The following is a 17,148-nucleotide window of genomic DNA, read 5'->3' on the forward strand; positions in this document are numbered from 1 at the left end:
CTTTTCGTGCTGTGCCCCCTTCCGATGCCCAGGATCAGAGATGTAAATATATAAATATATATATATATATATATATATTTTTTTTTTTTTTATGGCTTGCTTTTCACGCTCCAACGTTTACAGCGTCTGGGGCACACCCATCCTGCGGGGGCTCCCCCAGGCTGTGTGCCGAGAGGCGTCGGAGGGTGGGGGGCTGCTGCAGCGCGACCCCACAGGGACCCCCAAATTCCCGATGCGAGGAGGGGAGGGGGGCAGCATCATCCTAGAGTCACAGCGGCGGCAGGGGGGGGGCGCGACACAGCCACAACCTTTCGGCAACCCGAGCCGCCGCTTGCGCAAGGCGGTCGGAGATAAATATATATATATATATATATATAAATATATAATTTTTTTTTTTTTTCCTCTCCCGGAGCGACACGGTGTCTAGACGCCCACGTGATGGGGCCGGGGCCGGGCCGTGCCGGGCCGGGGCCGTGCCGCTGCGCACTGCGAAGGCGCCGGAGGGGGGGGGAACCGGGGGGGCGGGCGCGGCCGAGGGCGCAGGCACCGCCGCTCCCGGCTCCTCCGCTCCGCTCCGCTCCGCCGCGCCCGGCTCCGCGCCGCCGGGGCTCCCCCGCAGCAAAGGAAGACGGAGGCGCTGGTGCGGGGAGGGCGCCTCTTTGCAGCCAGCGGAGGGAAGAGGAAAAAAAGGAGGAGGAGGAAAAAAAAAAAAAAAAAAAAGCAGGAGGAGGAGGAGGAGGAGAAGGAGGAGGGGAAGGAAGGAAGGAGGAGAGAGGAGGAAAAAAAAAAATAAAAAAGGATAATAATAATAATAATAATAAAAAAAGAGAGCCAGACGCGGCGGCAGCACGGAGAGGGTCCCCATGTAAGCACGGCGCCGGGGGAGGCGGCGGGTGGCGGCGGCCCCCCCGGTGCCCGCGGAGGGGAGCGGAGGGGAGCGGGGGGCGGGCAGCGCCGCCCGGCTCTCGCCGCCGGCAGCACGCTGCTGGGGAAGGAGGGACACAGCCCCACTTTTTTTTTTTTTTTTTCTTCTTTCTTTCTTTTCGTAGCAGCCGGATCAAGACTCTGCGTGTGCGTGTGGATTAAAACCTTCGGGAAGAAGGAGGAGGAAGACCCCAAAACCCCGCATCAGGACGACCTGGGCTTTCAAAAGGGATACAACACTCTGGATGCGCTTATTCTTCTCTTTTGTGACAGATGCTTAAATCGATTCCGACGGCCGAATCTTAGGGTCGGTGGTTGTTTTTTTATTTTTATTTTTTATTTTTTTTCCTTTTTTTTTTATTTTTATTTTTTTTGATCTCCACCGTCTGGGCTCGCTGTTTTCTTCCTAATTCCTTCGTTCTGCATCCCCGCCGCCCCCCAACCTTTCCCAAGCTGGCGGCTTGATGGGAGCCGCGGCCCCGGGGAGGCCGAGGATCCCCCGCGGCTCCAGGCTCGCTCCGCAGCCGCGCAGGGCTGCTCGGCGCCGGCCAGCCCAGCCCGCCTCCCCCCGCGCGATGCGCCGCGGCGCCGCGCTCTAAGGCGGCATTTTCGCCCTCTTCGCTTTTTTTCTCCGGGGGGCGAAGCGAGGCAGAGAGGCGGCTCCCCCCTCCCCCGGCTCCCTCGCTCTTCCTCCGCTTTCTGCCCCCTTTTCCTCGCACCCTTCGCGGCGGGCGGCGGAGGAAGCCAGCGCGGAGCCTGGCGCATGCCACAGCCCTCCTCGGCCCCGCCGCCGCCGCCGCCGCCGCCGCTTTCCCCCCGCCGCGACCCGGCTGCCGGCCCCTTCATGCGCGGCGGCCGACATGCCCGTTTTGTAGCCGGGGGCCCCTCCTCTCGTCCCGCATGTTCAGGACCAAACGCTCGCTGCTCGTCCGGCGGCTCTGGCGGAGCCGTGCCCCCGGCGGCGAGGAGGAGGCGGGCGAGCCCGGCGGGGCGGCCGAGGGTCGGGCGCATGCCGGCGGCGGGGGGCGAGGGTGCTGCCCCGGCAAGGCGGGCAGGGGCGGCCGGGGGGCTGCGGAGGCGGAATTGAAGGCTCTGACCCACGCCGTGCTGAAGCGGCTGAAGGAGCGGCAGCTGGAGGGGCTGCTGCACGCCGTGGAGTCCCGCGGAGGGGCGCGCACCCCCTGCCTGCTGCTGCCCGCCAAGGGCGACTCGCGGCTGGGCCAGCACTGGTACCCGCTGCCCGTGCTGCTCTGCAAGGTGTTCCGCTGGCCCGACCTCCGGCACTGCTCCGAAGTCAAGAGGCTGTGCTGCTGCGAGTCGTACGGCAAGGCGCACCCCGAGCTCGTCTGCTGCAACCCGCACCACCTCAGCCGGCTCTGCGAGCTAGGTGCGGGACGGGATGGGGATGGGGATGGAGGGGGGTGAGGGTGGGATGGGGATGGGGTGGGGATGGGGATGGGGATGGGATGGGGATGGGGATGGGGATGGGGATGGGGATGGGGATGGAGAAGGGGATGGGGATGGAGACAGGGATGGGGATTGGGATGGGGATTGGGATGGGGTGGGGAGTGGGGGCAACGATGGGGATCGATAGGAGTAGTATGGGGATGGGGGCAGGGTACAGGGATGGGATAGGAATAGGGATGGGGATGGAGCTGGGGACAGGGATGTGGACAACGATGCAGCCACACACCCTTCCCTGCCCACCCTAAAAAAACACCCCCCACCCCCCCTAAAAAAAACAAAAAACAAAAACCACACAACTAACTAACTGGGCAACTCGGCATTTTCTTTTTCTTTCTTTTTCTTCCTTTTTTTTTTTTTTTTTTTCGGATTTGGGGAGGGGGCGGGGACCCCCCCGGCGCTGCGCCCCGCGCGGTGCCGGGGGATTAGGGGCCGCCTGGCGCTGCCGGCCGGCCCCGGCGCTGCCGCGGCTCCGGCGAGCCAAGGAGGCCCCGATCAGACAGCCCGAGCGGCAGATAGCAGGGAGACTGGCGCCAGACGGCCCCTTTTGTTTATCTGACAGCTAAATATCAAGGCAATCACCGCCTCGCTGCCCTGCCTCCAACCCCCAGAGCTAAGACAAACAGTTTTGCTAAAAGAATGCCACTGTTATCATAAGTTCCTATCTTTTTTTTTTTTTTTTTTTTTTTCTTTCTCATGGCTCTGCCTTTATTTTCTCTGTACTTTTCTAATTCCAGAGTCTCCCCCTCCACCCTACTCCAGATATCCAATGGATTTTCTCAAACCAACGGGTAAGTGGACCTTTTTAAATGCAGGCTGCTGCCTTCAGATAAAAAGGGAGAACAGCCCTTTCTCAGGGAAAAAACGGCTTTGTTGCACTGATGCATTTTGCTTTTGGGCTGCTTGGGTGCTGGGGGCGCCTTCCGATCCCCCCCTGGAAGAATTGAGGTGTAATTTGTCTAAGAGAGGCGTTGCACAAAGTCTGATTTTACAACTCTGCCAGGAAACTCGAGGAGGGATCGTGGCACGGCTCAGGCCCTCGGGCTGGCCTCTGGAGCGAGTGTTTTGGGAAAGCTGTGCTGGGAAAAACGCGAGGCTGGGGCTGCTGCTGGCTTCTCCGGGTCAGCAGCCCCACGGGTGTTGTGCCCGGCCACGGGGGGATCGTGCTGGTAATGGCAGTTGTGCAGCTCGCTCCTGCGCCTGTCCGGATTTTGCAGGAATTTGGGAAGCGGTGCAGCTCGGGCAAGCAGCTCCCTGACGGCTGGGAGCCCAAATGAGACCTGACAACCGGGCTTGGCGGAAATCTGGCTGTGTTTTAAGGGAGCCTAATCCCATGTTGTCAGGCTGGGAAAATGAGGAAGGGGGGCGGGTGTGCATGTCAAAAAATGAGTAATTTTTTTTTAGTGCTGTTCTGCGTGCCTGTTGCTCGTAACCCAGTGTCAGGGTGCCAGGGGAGAAGCCCATTTGAGGCTGGCACCAGCTCTTTTGCGGTTGTCTGCATAAACTCTGGGCTGGCAGCGAGCTCGCTGGTGCTAGATAAATAGGGCTGGCACGGGGCAGGAGGAGAGGTGGGGAGAGTCGGAAGCGGGGTGAAGCCGGGCAGGGGCAGCTGCTGTCTCCCCGGGGATTAGCGGATCTGGAGCGCGGTGTCTTTGGGACGGTGCCCCCCTGTCACGCCGGGCAGCCGGGGGATGGCAGGGCAGGCAGTCAAAGATAGATGTGTTTCTGCAGACCGGCTCTGGGTATTTTTATTTTTTTTTTTCTTTCTGCCAGAAGAGCAGTTTCCCTAAAATTGCTGCTCTGCAGTTTCTCGGGACTGGCTGCCGCTGGAGTCTGGACGGGTCCCATGGGACCGCCTCGGTGGAGTCAGTCTTTTCAGGCTGCCCTCGGTCGGCTCTTAAAAATGAAGGAAAGGAACCCCAAACCTGGGGTGCCTTCAGATGTCTGGAGTACCGTGGTGGGGTCCCATCCTGCCCAGTGCTCCCTCGGAGCACGGAGAGGCAGGACGTTGTACCGCTGCGGGCTTTTCCCCTCTGCAAACTCTTAGGAACAACAACAAGCCTCTCCGTGCCATGTGGAAATAAGCAACGCTGCTTAACAACCGATTGGGTTGCAAAGCATGAAATGTTTTGCCTCAGCGTGAAAAAACACGAGATAAAGGCTGATGAATGGACGAGGGTATCAGGAGGAGGCTGCGCATCCCAAGCACGTGCTGCTCGCTGCTGGGTTGCAGAAGGGCTGTGCTGTGACTCGCAATGAGGCCCTGCAGGGGCTCAAAGATCGGTGGGTTTGGGCAAAATTGTCATTATTTCACCTGCATGGAGGCTGGAGAAGGGGGTGCTCGCCCCAAAGCGTGTGGGGTTTAGATTTCTTCTGTTGTTGCCCTTGTTTTCCCCATTGATGATCCCGGCATGGGACGCGCTGCTCTGCGCAGAGCTCGGGGGACGCCTGCCCTTACGGAGCTGCAGGAGAGAAGGGTTAACGCCTGCCTTCAGCTTCCTGTAAAGATGTTAGGATAAATCTATTAGCGGGGTTTAAACATCCAATCTGCCTTTGCCAGGACCTCATTTTCAGTTAGTCGAGTGATACATTTATTCATTAGCAAGTGTTGACATAAGGTAGCAAAATGTGTGTAAACAGAAAAGCCGCAGAACATGAGTGTGCCATTTCGAAAGGAAAAGTTATTCGGATCAGCCAATAGGAAGTGATTAACGCTGCCAATCGGAAACGCAGAAACAACTGGGTTACTCACCAAAAAGTCCTCCTTTTTTTCCCTTTTGAAAGACAAATCCATTTGGCAGTTGAACTCTGACTACCAGGGCGCGCGGGGCCGCGGCAGGCACCGCCGGAGCCTCCCGGTCTGTCGGTGCAGGTGGTGTACATGAGCTCAGGCTTTCCGGGTGCTTCCTCTGCAGCTTGTGCTGAGGGGACCACATCCGAGCATCCCTGCAGCAGGGCGGGCGGTGCTGTGTGCCTGGCATTTCCCACCTGTATGTTCAGTACTGCTGGACAGGGCTGGGAGGGATGGTAGCTGGCGGTGGGACCTGCAGAGCCCTTCTCGTGCTTGATGCATGCGTCTTTGGCTGCTGGTGCACCCCAGGGAGCTTGGGTAGGAGCAGTGCCTCCGCTGAACTTGGGCAGTTTAGGAAAGCGACAGTGCCAGTGGAGCTGGGGACACGTATTCCGTAGGAAACTTGTGTTTTTCCATCAAAGGGGAAAGTGGTAATAAAAATATTTAGGTGCCTAGGACTATGTCTTGTACGTGCTTCATGTGAACACCTGTACCTGCACCAGCACGGGCTCTGACAGTGGTCACCAGTGCGCTCGGTGGGATTATGGCAAATGTCTTCTGGTGGCAGGGTGCTGGGGGAGGCTGTGACATTTCCCTTATTAAAGCAGGGCGCTGGGGTCTTCTGTGGCCGGGGAAATGCCACCTTGGCTTCTGTGCTGATGTGATGTTGGTACGCTTTTGGGGTCGGACTAGATGGTCCTTCAAGGTCCCTTCCAACCCAAACCGTTCCCTGATTCTGATTCTCTCAGAGCACAAAGGTCTGCTCTTGACAGCTGTGTTATCTGTGGGCAGGCTGTGGGTGTGGGCCAGCTCACTCAGAGAAGTTCATTGAGGGGAAGCCCTGGGTGAGGACTTTACCTGGGCTGTCCCCAAGGGCTGGTGACAGCGGCTGGCATGGGGCTGAGCCCATGGGACGAAGCTGAGCCTTCTGGAGGCGCACGGCAACTCAACATCCCTCTGCTGCCTGTGGCTGTGTTGGAAGCCAGAGGGACAGTGATGCCCTCAAATAATTCAAGCAGATACCCTGACCCACTATTCAGCAGGACAAGAGCTGCGAGGGACTGTGTTTGTAGCCCACCTGTGGCCTGGCAGAGCCTGGCTCAGTGCTGGCACTGCTGTGCAGCCCTCCGTGGCATCCCGGGCAGCTTTGGAGGGGCACGGGCTGGGCTGGTGCTCATGTGCTGTCGTGGTGGTGCTGGAGCATCCGAGGGCAGGAAACCTGCTGAGGTTTTGCTTGCAGAGCCAAATGCCCTCCTGTGGCATTGATTTTCATGGGAGTCGGAGGTTTGGCAACTTCCAGGAAACAGTCGGCACCTTGCAGGGTTGGGCTGGTAGCCACCAGGAGTAATTGGACGTCTCCGCGATGGTTTTATATTGCGGTAAGGGAATTCGGGGAGGAGATTCACCGGCAGTAGGCTTGTGTAAACCTCCGATCCGGGGACCTCTCCGGTGCCGAAAATAACACGAGCTTGAGTACCTCTTACTAGCAAGAGCCCTTGGCTAACGTGTGGGTGATGGGATGAGTGCGAGGCTGGAACCAGCTGCTTTAGTGCAGGGTCGTGCTTTTTTTGTGCTGTTCCCACAGCTGATCATCCCTCGTGTTGTAGCATGGAGGTGCATCAGCACCGTCCCGTAGGGAGACTTGAGAGGTGCGTGTAGGTGGCTGACCAAGGGAACGGGCAGGGGCATGGATGGGAAGGGAGCTGACGGCTGTGAATGTCATGGAAAGCATCCTGGGGCTTTCCTTTGACTGTCAGTGCGGGTCAGGGAGGGGTGCAGGTGTTTCGGGAGGCTCTGACTGTCTCACCAGGGAGGTGTCACTGGGGCCAGAGGACCCACCACGTGCCTGCGCCCAGAAAGCATCTGAACCCAGTTGAGGTTCAAGGCATTGGGAGTCCTCTGTCTGGACTGGAAAGGGTTAAACAGAAGAAAAAGCAAATTTCTTTAAAGAATAGAAAGCACCACAAGGCATTTAGAGAGTGTATAGTATACAGTATTTCACAAGTAAGTCCATTTCCTGTCTCCCCCATTGTTTTCAGTTTGATTAAGTATATCCTGTTAAACTGTATATTCCTGTTAGGGCTTATACTTTACTCTGATAAAACAAGGTTATGAACACAGGAGGTTTTTTTTTTTTTTTTCATTGGGATTTCAGGGATGAAGTCTGGAAAAATGACTTATCAGTAGGAAGCCAAATATCGGGGCTCTCCTGGTGGTGGCCCTTGCCTTGAGATACAGCAGCGGGCAGATTGGCATCATTGGGGAGCCCAAGGTGGACGAAGCCAAAATTCTCTTTGACAGCCTGCTGAGGACCTGGGGGTTGTGTGAATTTTAATGCATCTTTCCTCTTGCCTTCATCACAGCGTGCCCCTGAGCTTGTGTTGTGTGCAGTAGTGACCAAAAAGCTGGAGGTGGCCCTGTAGGAGCAGGGGACCGGTGGTGGCTCCTGGCTGTCACCACCTGGAGCAGGGGGAGCAGATGCTTGGGTGGCTTGGGATGGAGAGGCCCAAATCCTGAACCCAAAAGCGTCCTGTGTGTCATAAGAAGCTGCAAACAGGACGTTTGCAGGTTATCTCACCGTGTCCCTTTGGTCCGTGGTAAGAGGGGTGGGTCCCATGGGTGCGCGCTGTGCTCCCAGGGGGTGGCCAGCGGTGGGTGAGGTCTGCGGCAGCTGCTGGTGACAAAAAACAAGCGGGGCGGCACAAGCGTGGACCGTTTGTGGCAACAGGGCAGTGTTGAGACCTTGCCGTTTCGGTTCCCGTTCTGGTGAGCACAGGTGTTGGCGGCGTTTGGTGCGCAAAGCCGCAATTTCAGCGTTTTGGGAGCCCCGTCAGCTCTGTCATCAGGAGGACAGCCTTGCCTTCATTACCCGGTGACTTGGATGGAGAGGTGGCAGCCAGTCTGTAATTTCTGCCGGTCTATAATCAGCCTGGGCTGGTGATTAAGTGCAGCACGGAGCCTTGATTGAGGCGATGAGTTAGGGTGGATGCATCTTGATGAACTACCGTGTCTGTGCAGACAATTAGTAATCGCTTCCTGTTAAACGCTTTGGAATGTGTGTTCCGCTCGCGGCGGCGCTGGGAGCCTGCGGAGAAGCGCATGTATACTGATGTCTTCTTCTTCTCTCCCTCCTCTGCAGCAGATTGTCCAGACTCTGTGCCTTCCTCCACTGAAACAGGGGGAACTAATTGTCTAGCCCCTGGGGGGCTTTCAGGTAAGACGCCTCTCGTTGACCTTACTCCTGCCCGCGGGTCTCTCCGTCGCGTCCCCTTGGCCGAGGGTCCCACCTGGCCGAGAACGGGCACAGGGGGGTTCGGGGATGCGAGTTGCTGAGAAATGCAAGCTCTAAGGGGGAGTTGGATTTCATTTCAGTAGCAGCTTCTCTCGCAGAGGATGCGTAGAAATCCCAGGCGAAGCTGTCCCTCCCCAAAAGCCTGTGTTTCCTTTGAACTGCAGCCTTACGCTCCATTAATTTCGGAGCGAGGCAGGAAGAGGTGTGTCGGGGAAGGCTCAGTGATGTTGGCTGTCGGTTTGGTTGGATGCGTGGATTATCGGAGCAGGTGTGGGTGTCCCTTGCAGAAGGGGATGATGTGGAGCTGTCCTGGCCTGGTTGGCAGCAGTGGCACCACTGTCTCGGGCTTTGCTGGTTGGGGTAATTGCCACCCAAACTTCCGTGTGTGAGGCTCGGTTTTTGCAGAAAGCACTGAATTTCCCTCATTTTCCCATTTCCCACCTCCTTCAGCCATCATGGCATGGGGGTTTGGAGGGTGGTTTCCAAGTTGCAAAGCCTCCAGCAGCCCTTCTCCCTCCCCATCCCGGCCAGTCGTGGGGCTGGGCTCTACGCGTTGGTGCTGCCAGATGAAAGCAGTTGTGCGTGCTCACCGAGTGTCTGAAACCATGTACCTGCATGTACTCGCTGATGTTGGAAGGTGCTCTCTTTGTCGGCTTGTCTCCCTGATTTATGGTTTGTGGAGCAGTTACGCAGCTCATTGCCCTGAGACTGGAATTTCAGAAATATGTCGGCGGCGGCCGTGCGCGCGCGCGGGTCTGCGTGTCTTTCTCTCTCTCCAGGAATTGCATTTGGTGTGGATGTCTTTAAGTGAGCCTTGTTTGTTTTTCTTTTGGTGTAATATATACCTTGTCTGTTATTTGAGAGGGGAGCATACTGTTTGTTCAAAGGCCCTAATGAGAATTAATCAAATGGAGGGGGAGAGGGAATGGAGCAACTTGTTGCTGCGCTTTTTTTTTTTTTAGCATGGTGGGATGTTGGGTTTTCCTTTTTTTTTTTTTTGCCATTGGAGCCTCTAGCTTTAGGGAAGGCAGGGAAGAAAAAGACTGGAAAAAGAAAGGAGACAAGGAGCAAAACAACACAATAAGGATGTTGTTAGATTTTTTTTTTTCCTCCTGAAGTACGCCTGTTTCAGAGGGGAGGAGAGAGTTCAGTTCCACAGGATACCACATGAAATAAGCAGAGGAAGTACTCGCTTTTAAAAGGGGGCTTTCTGAAAGGTTCGGGCTATTGATAACATCTCGTCTGTCTGCTCTGCTGTGCTCCTGAAGGGAAGGAGGGAGGTGGGGGCCTGGGCTGCAGGAAATCAGCCAGCTTGCTCCGAAGGGCTGCAGGAGGGGAGCCCCAGCACTGCGCCTTGGGGCTGGGGGCTGCTCTGAGGAGCTGGATGAACAGAGCCCCCCTACCCCCAAAAAGAAAGCGCCGTCCCCCCTCTGAGGCCAATTTTTCTTTATTTCACGTGATTGGATTTATTTTTCTTCTCTTGGTTATCAAAGGTTTCTCCCCCCACCCAAAAGCCTGGAAACAGAACCTTTTACGATCATTAACCACTCTTTTTCCTCCACAAATGTAATTGTAGCCATTTAGTTTAATGAGGAGCTGATAGGAGAGTTGACTCATGGAGGGATACGGTTAGCTACACAAGCCATGAAACAAAGCCGAATGCCTCCACATGAAAGAGCATTTGTTTTGAATTTGGTCTGATTTACTGGCATCTCCGCTCCGCTCACAGAAGTGCAGCGCTGAAAATTCCCAACTGGAGAGACCCAGTCGAGAAAGGAAAATAAACGCAGTTTGCAGCAATTCTCTAAAGCTAACCTTCTCCTTTTTTCTTTTTTTCTTTTTCTTTCTTTCTTTTTTTTTTTTTCTGGCATATTTTAGTTAGCAGAAGAGTGCGTGTGAAGAGGGCATTGATGAGTCGGGGTGCGCTTGGAGCGCTTTTCCTCAGGGATGGGCGCTCATCTGGGTTTGGGCAGGCGCAGGCCGCAGAGGCCTAGTGCAAATCCCATCCTCTGGTCTGCCTTAGAAAGGGCTGGCTTTACAAAAAGCCATGAAACCCCCGTTTCTGTCAATTCAGAGGCTGAGGTGGGCGGGTGTGTGGCATGGCACGGCGTGGTACAGCATGGCACGGCACGGCCGGGGTGGTGGATGGAGAGTGGCATCCACAAGTGTTCCCCCCACACAACCTCCAAGCTGACCCTGCTTCTGTTAAAAAAAGAAGGAGGGGAGCTGAATGTGAAAATTCAGTCACCCAGAGTCCTCCACAAAGGGATGAGTGTCCCCGAAATGCTCGGGGTGACGTCTCGTCTGGTGGAGTTGTGCTTTGACGTCGTCGGTGGCAGTGTGTGGAAGGGGGCAGAGTGCGAGGGTGGGGACCCAGCCACACGACTCCTCTGTGACCTAGCTGGCTTAGCTATAAATAGGGGGGAGAAAAAAAAGATAGAAAAAAAAAAAAGGGTGGGGATGAGGTTTGTTCCAGAGGTCAAAATGAGAGCGGAGAAGCCCGTGGAGCCTGTGTGCAGCCTGGCTGGATATTAATGCAGCGTGGGCTCATCCTTGACCCTGTGCTGTTCCCCTTGCATCTTCTCAGGGCACCTCTGCTGTTCTCTCCCTGTCTGTCCTGTCCTCCAGCCCGTGCCCCCCACCTTACTACCACCTATCTGTATTTATTCTTGGCGGTCACTGTGTGGGTAAGCCGGGGTGTCACCCACTGAGGTGGTTGTGCTCAGGTGCTACCAGCCCGGGTCCTTTATTTCCATGACACACTCAAAGCACAGAGCAAAAATATCCAGTTGGAGATAAAAATAATGTCTCTAAATAGGAGACGGGGTGTTTTTTCCTGTGTTTTGAGCTGACCTGCTCCCAGCAGAAGTGCTTGGTTATGACTGTGCTTCCAAACAAGCAAAGCTGTGCTTGGAGAGCCCAGGGGTGTCCAGTTGTGCGGTGGGTACAATCTTTGGAGCAGCTCTGCTCGAGGAGCTACCTGATGGTGCTGGGTGGTGCTGGGTCCCCACGGGACATGGACACGGTGTCTGCATGGACATGGACATGGACATCTCCCTCTTCCAGCCCTGCTGGTGGCTGCTGGCTGGCTCAGGGTTGTTTATGATGCCCATGGCGGGCGAGAAGACGTCTCTCCTGCGGGACAGCTGAACGGCGCTGGGTCTGCCAGCAGAAAGAAGCTCTCCAAGAAGCCCAGGCTGTGACGCAGAGAAAGCAAGATGAGCTGGCTTGTATCCTCGCCACCTCCACCACTTTTTTTTTGCCTCACCCAGACCTTGGAGTGGCCCCAGAGCCTCCCGCAGCCAGCGGACGTCGCGTGACGGTGCTGGGTGGGCGCCGACCCAAGCCCGCCGTGGCTTGAGGCTGGGCGAGCGCAGCTTCAGCCTCTCCCACTCGCCTCCTCCGCCCAGGGAAAGATGGGGAAAGACCTGGAAAGTTGGCTGGAGGCTGGAGAGGCACCAGCGGCGCTCCCCTTTGGGAACGGACCGTGCCGGCTCGGATGGGCTGCTCTCCTTCAGGTTTGATTCAGCTGTGCTGCCGAGGCGCCGCGTGCGGCTGAGTGACATTTCATTATGGAATAGCGGGCAGGCCTGGAATGTTTCACTATGCCTCTGATCCCCGCTGGTATCTGCTCGCCGGGGAGAAGCACCTTGCCTAAACCCGCAGCTATTCGCGAGCGGGTCCCGCCGCTCCCCCCGCTGCAAGCAGGATCCCGAGCGGCTTCTCCGGCCCAGCCCCCGGGTTGCTTTCCCGTTCCCAACCCCTCTTCCACCTCCCCGTAGTACAGAGTTTATAACCTCCTGTGAAATGCCTTTATTTACAAATTGGCATCCTATTATAATCTGAAATTGAGACATCTTCCTGTGTAGCTAGGATTGTATATTTGTCCCAGGGATAAACAATTGCTTGGGAATTTTTTTTCAAGTCACTTATTCTGGGTTTATTTTTGAGCATACGTCCCTTTAATTTTTTTATTTTTTTTTGGTCGCTTCCAACGCTGCACGCCCTTGCACCCTTTCCTCCCGAGCCTTGCTGCGGAGCACTTCACAAAAGGCTGCGAGCCGCCGTGCCTGGAGCACGTCCCCAAAAAGCACGTCCCCAAAAAGCACGTCCCCGTCCTCCGAAGGACAAGGTTATCAGGGGTTAACGCATGGATGACAGCGCTGGAGCCTCTGGAGCGGAGCAGGCTGCCTGCCAGACTAGGAGCCTCGCGGCTGCCTCGCACATCATCTGACCGTGGCCGGGCCAGCGGGGAGGGGGGGCCCGCACTTGGCACCAGCCCTGCAGCTCCCAACCCCGTGCCCCCCGTGGGTTTTTGAAGCAGGCTCTCACCCCGGGACCTGTTGAGGAGTTGCTTTGAACCGCGCCGGGGCCCAGGGAGGAGATTTTGGTGCTCCCCTAGATGCCCTCCCGGGAGGGGTTAAAATAAAAGCCCGGCGATGGCAGGAGCGCTCAGCCCATGTCGCTCCGTCCCCCTTTTTCCCAGCAGCTCGATCCGTCTGCGTCGGCGCCACGGGATTTTTCCAACCAAGCGGTGCCTTGGGAGCAGTCAGCAATAAAAAGCAGGAGAAATCCTGCCACGGGCGACGTCTGCCTGCTGTCCGGGCAGGGTCGCTGCCTCTTGCCTCGCTCGTCCTCACCGCACCAAAGGGGCTTGCGGCTCATTTCGGTTTCAGGCAGGTGGCTTTGGGGCCACTGGCTTTTCTCCCACAACCCGGGGCTTTTTGGGGCAGGAATGGGAGTAGAAAGGTGAATTTGGAAGCTCGGTGCCAGGGAGGGGTGTGCCTGCGTGTTTGCCGGGGAGCAATCCAAACCGCTATCTGCTGGCAAAATAAAATGTACCACGGAGCGCCGGAAACCCGATCGTTGGGGACATTTAAAACGAGACAGGACAAAAACACTCGTACGGGAGCAGTCCTGAGCTGGCACAGACGGGGCCTGAATCTTTTCCATCTACGCTGTCTGTGATCGGGTATCGGTTACACTATAGGAACAAGTAACACTAACCACATGCATCCACCCGCTGCGGGGATGGGGGACACAGCGAGATGCTGCTGCTAAACGCGGAGCCCGCTTCGGAGCATCGTGGCTGGGGGAAAACCGGGCGTGTGCCGTCCAAAATGGGGCAAACGCAGGGAATTTGGGATGCACCCACCCCCCCGAGCCATGCAGGAGGCAGGTGGGCTGGCGGCCGCGCTCGGCGGGTACTGTACGAGGCCAGGCACGGGTCAGTGCCAGCTCCGCCACCGTCCCCGGCAGGATTGAATGACCCACGCCGCAGCCTGGCCGCCTGCCTACTGTCACAAAGTAGCTTCCTTTCCAGTTTATTTTCAGCGCTGAGATATTATTAACCGCTGATGCACGCTCTCCGTTTCAGCGGCGGCGCGCGAAGAAAGGCGAGTTCCAGCTGACCCCCCCTCGCCCTCGCGTTTTGCCAAAATCCCTCGGTTTTGCCCACGCCTGGCCGAGGACGGGCTGCGTCCCACTGCTCTTGAGGAACGGGGTGGCACAGGCAGCGCAGCCCCATCCTGCGTGGTGCGGGGGGCCAGCGGGACGGGAAGGTGCTCAGCGTCGCGCAGGATGTCCGGCCGAGGGCTTGTGATTAGCCTTTATTTTCTTTTTCTTGTTTTTGTTTTAAACTTTTAATAAAAGAGGCGTGCTGGGCGCGTTGGGAAAGCGGCGCTGCCTGTCGGGCTGGGGGGCGGTGGGGTACCCTCAGCAAGGCTGCCACTTTCTCCACCGATTGTTTTATTTCGTATTTTTGGTAAGAAAGGAGCAGTGCAGGGTTTGCCCATCTGTGCCCGGGGAAGGCTGGGGCTTTTCTCTGTCCTCCAGTAAAAGCAACTCCATCCCAGGGGACACGCAGGTGGTCCCTGGTTGAGGAACAGAGAAAGGAGGTGACGAGGTGTGCCCCGGGACACATTGCTCACGGCCAGCCATTCTCATTTATTTTTATTTTTTTTTAACCTTTTTTTTGGGTAGCCATTTAAATCCGTGATGATAACTTTCACCCTGTTAATTAACAGGAAACATTGGGACAAGACAGGAAATTACATCAGTCTTTTATGAGGAAAGAGCCAAGAAGAAAAAAAAAAAAAAACGAAACAAGAAAACATAGTTTAGTGAAGGGGAAGAAAGTGCCGGGGGAGGAGGAGAAAGAGAAGAAAAGGAGAGAAAAGGAGAGCCCCCCCAGCCTCGTGGGGCCCACCTTTCAGAGGGAGGCAGTTCAAGTGCTTTATTTTATTTTTATTATGTTGAAAAATATTTTAATAGCAGGGTCACCTTTGCCTGAACGTTACACTCGGCCGCGCTTCTCGACTTACTGAAGAATCTTTTCATGACTTTTCTCAGCTTCCTTCCCCAAACTGTGAGGCCTAGGAAGCTCTTGGCTTGGAGACTAATTTTGGTTTGGCTGCTCAGCCCTCAAAATTGGTCCCCACCCAGTGTCATTATCTTGGTTTTAACTTGCAAAAAAAAAAAAAAAAAGCAGCTCTGTAAGAGCTGGCTCAGCCCTTCTCTACCCTTTTAACCTCTCTGCACAAAAAGTGTCGCAGCTCCAGATCCAGATCCCTGTCCCCTGGCTCCTGCCGTGCCCCCGGGCTCTTTTGGGGCCACCAGGATGCTGGAGATGTCCCTGGGTGCATGGAGTCCCCTGGGAGAGACCAAATGTGGCTCATTTCTTGCCCATTTTCCCCATTCCTCCTCAGTCTCTTCTGGTTTCCACCCGCTGCTGTCGCGGATGGTGTGTGCCACCGTGCCGTGCCCTTCCTCATCCTCGAGGACAGAGCAGGGCATGGGCGCTGGATTTCGGTGACTGAAGGCTCATCCCTCTCACTTTTTGGGGTAAATCACCTGCCCCCAGCACACCCGCACGGCTTCCCAGGGCTTTTCCTTCCCATGGGGCAGGTGGGCAGGCAGGTCTCTGCCTTCAGCTGCTCGCTCAGGAGCGCTCCGGCTGCGGAGCCTTCGGAGTATTGTTGCAAGTATGTACATATATGTGTACATAATAAGCGAGCAGGAGTCTATGAATGGTAATTTTCTTTTTGAATAGATTTCGTTTGTAGAGCTGCCAGCGCTGATTAAATAAGCGCTGGCTCGCAGCGGCGAGCGTTGCGGTGGCTGCGTTGGAGCTGCCCCGCGCCCCGGCCGTGCCTGTCCCCATCGTCCCCACTGTCCCCTCCCGCCCAGGTGCTCCTTCACCCCCAAAACGGGCTGATTTACGGCCCAGAAACCCGGGTGCCGGGGAGGCGGTGAAAGTTCAAACATCCTCTGCTTTTACAACCGGTGGAGTTGGCTCCCGCCCCGGTGACTGGTGGTGATGAAACCGATGGCGCTGGCTTAGAGATACTAAAAATTCCCGGGCTCTGCCGCCGAGGGGGAGCTCCTGCCCAGGCCGCCCGCGCTTTGATGTCTGCCGTGGGGTTGGCAGAGCGGGGAGGTGCCGCAGATATCTGTGACGGGGCCTGCAGGAGGAAAGCAAAAAGCACGGGGGAATTTGGGGGTGATGCGGGGTGCAGCTGGGTTGGGGCACCCCGCGCCTCCCCGGGTGAATAACCCCAAAACGCCGTGCTGCGGGAATCGAGTAACAGCAGTTTTGTTTGGAAAAGGAGTCGGGAGCCTGAAGTTACATCACCGCGTTTGAACTGATGAATTCATTTTCTTTGGAAGCCGGGCTGAGACTTTTTAGCTCATTAGAAGGAACAAACTCATAAATCTCCGCGCGGAGAGGCCTGCGGTTTTTCTGTTCTCTGTCACAGCCCCGCAGAGCGAGCGTGGAAAATGTGTCGCGAGTGTCACCGGGTGGGTGTCACCTGGGAGGGTGCAGCGAGGTGGTTTTGGGGGCAGAAAGCAAGCATTTGGGGCTGGGGGAGATGTACCCATGCGTGTCTCTTGGGGTTGGCGAGGATGCTGCCTCCAGTGTCCCCCGTGCTGCTGGACGAAGCCAGCTCCTCCAGGAGCAAGCAGCTTTTGGGGCTTTTCATCTGGGTGTTGCTTGCTTTACAGCTCGGGGCAAAGTGCCGAAACCTCCGATGGTCCCGGCTCTCCGTCTGCGAAACGGGGGTGCCAGCTCCGCCGGAGCGCCGGGAGGGTTAATTACTTAATGAACGTAATATTCTCTATAATTGCTCAGCATTATTAATCCACAGAGCAAAGCGAGAGGCGAGGGGAGGGGTGTGTGCGTGGCGAGGCAGCTCCTCGCTTGTGAACTCCGTCCAAGAGCCCTTCGCCGGCCCTTGGGCTCTTGGCTTGCGCCCTGCCCGGGGGGCACGGGGCTGGCCGGGGGTGTGGGGACGGTCCTGTCCGTCCGTCCGTCCGTCTGTCCGTCCGTGGTGACCCGGCCCCGGCGTGCCTGCGCGCGAGCGGGCCTTGCCGCATGCTCTTAGGAATAGGCGTGATTAGATTATGAAGGCAGACAGAAGTAATGATTAACTTTTTCAGTCTGCATGCTGTCTCCAGTCTGGCGCTGGGTGTTTTTTTTTCCCCCTAAGTAGGCCCTGGCCCCGAGTCGACAGGGTATTAGGTTGTAAAGAAAGACAGGAGGAATGAAGGCAGGGAGGGGAGGGGAGAAGGGGGCGCGTTTTCCATCAGATCCGGGAATGGAATTTATTGGCAGGAATGCAGTAAATGCTCCAAATGCCATCCCAGCTAAACAGTTTTCATAATTGTTACGGAGTGG

The 17,148-nt window shown here is 56.4% G+C and overlaps 1 protein-coding gene across 4 annotated transcripts in view; it reads left to right on the forward strand.

Annotated features, from left to right (window-relative positions):
• Positions 1-511: 511 nt before the first annotated feature.
• The window catches only part of SMAD7 (SMAD family member 7), a 28,021-nt gene continuing 11,384 nt past the window's right edge, over positions 512-17,148 (forward strand). Inside the window, exons 1-4 of one of the 4 annotated variants that reach the window (XM_038169926.2) lie at positions 512-865; positions 1,050-2,311; positions 3,126-3,179; positions 8,322-8,393. In XM_038169926.2, coding sequence (XP_038025854.1) covers positions 1,825-2,311; positions 3,126-3,179; positions 8,322-8,393 — 613 coding nt within the window. In that variant the 5' untranslated portion in view covers positions 512-865; positions 1,050-1,824. Of the gene's footprint in view, positions 866-1,049; positions 2,312-3,125; positions 3,180-8,318; positions 8,394-17,148 lie in introns of all 4 variants that reach the window. The other 3 variants (XM_038169924.2, XM_038169925.2, XM_038169927.2) reach the window with 3 other exon arrangements.

The sequence above is a fragment of the Anas platyrhynchos genome, chromosome Z (genome assembly GCF_047663525.1).
Source record: "Anas platyrhynchos isolate ZD024472 breed Pekin duck chromosome Z, IASCAAS_PekinDuck_T2T, whole genome shotgun sequence".
Lineage (NCBI taxonomy): Eukaryota > Metazoa > Chordata > Aves > Anseriformes > Anatidae > Anas > Anas platyrhynchos.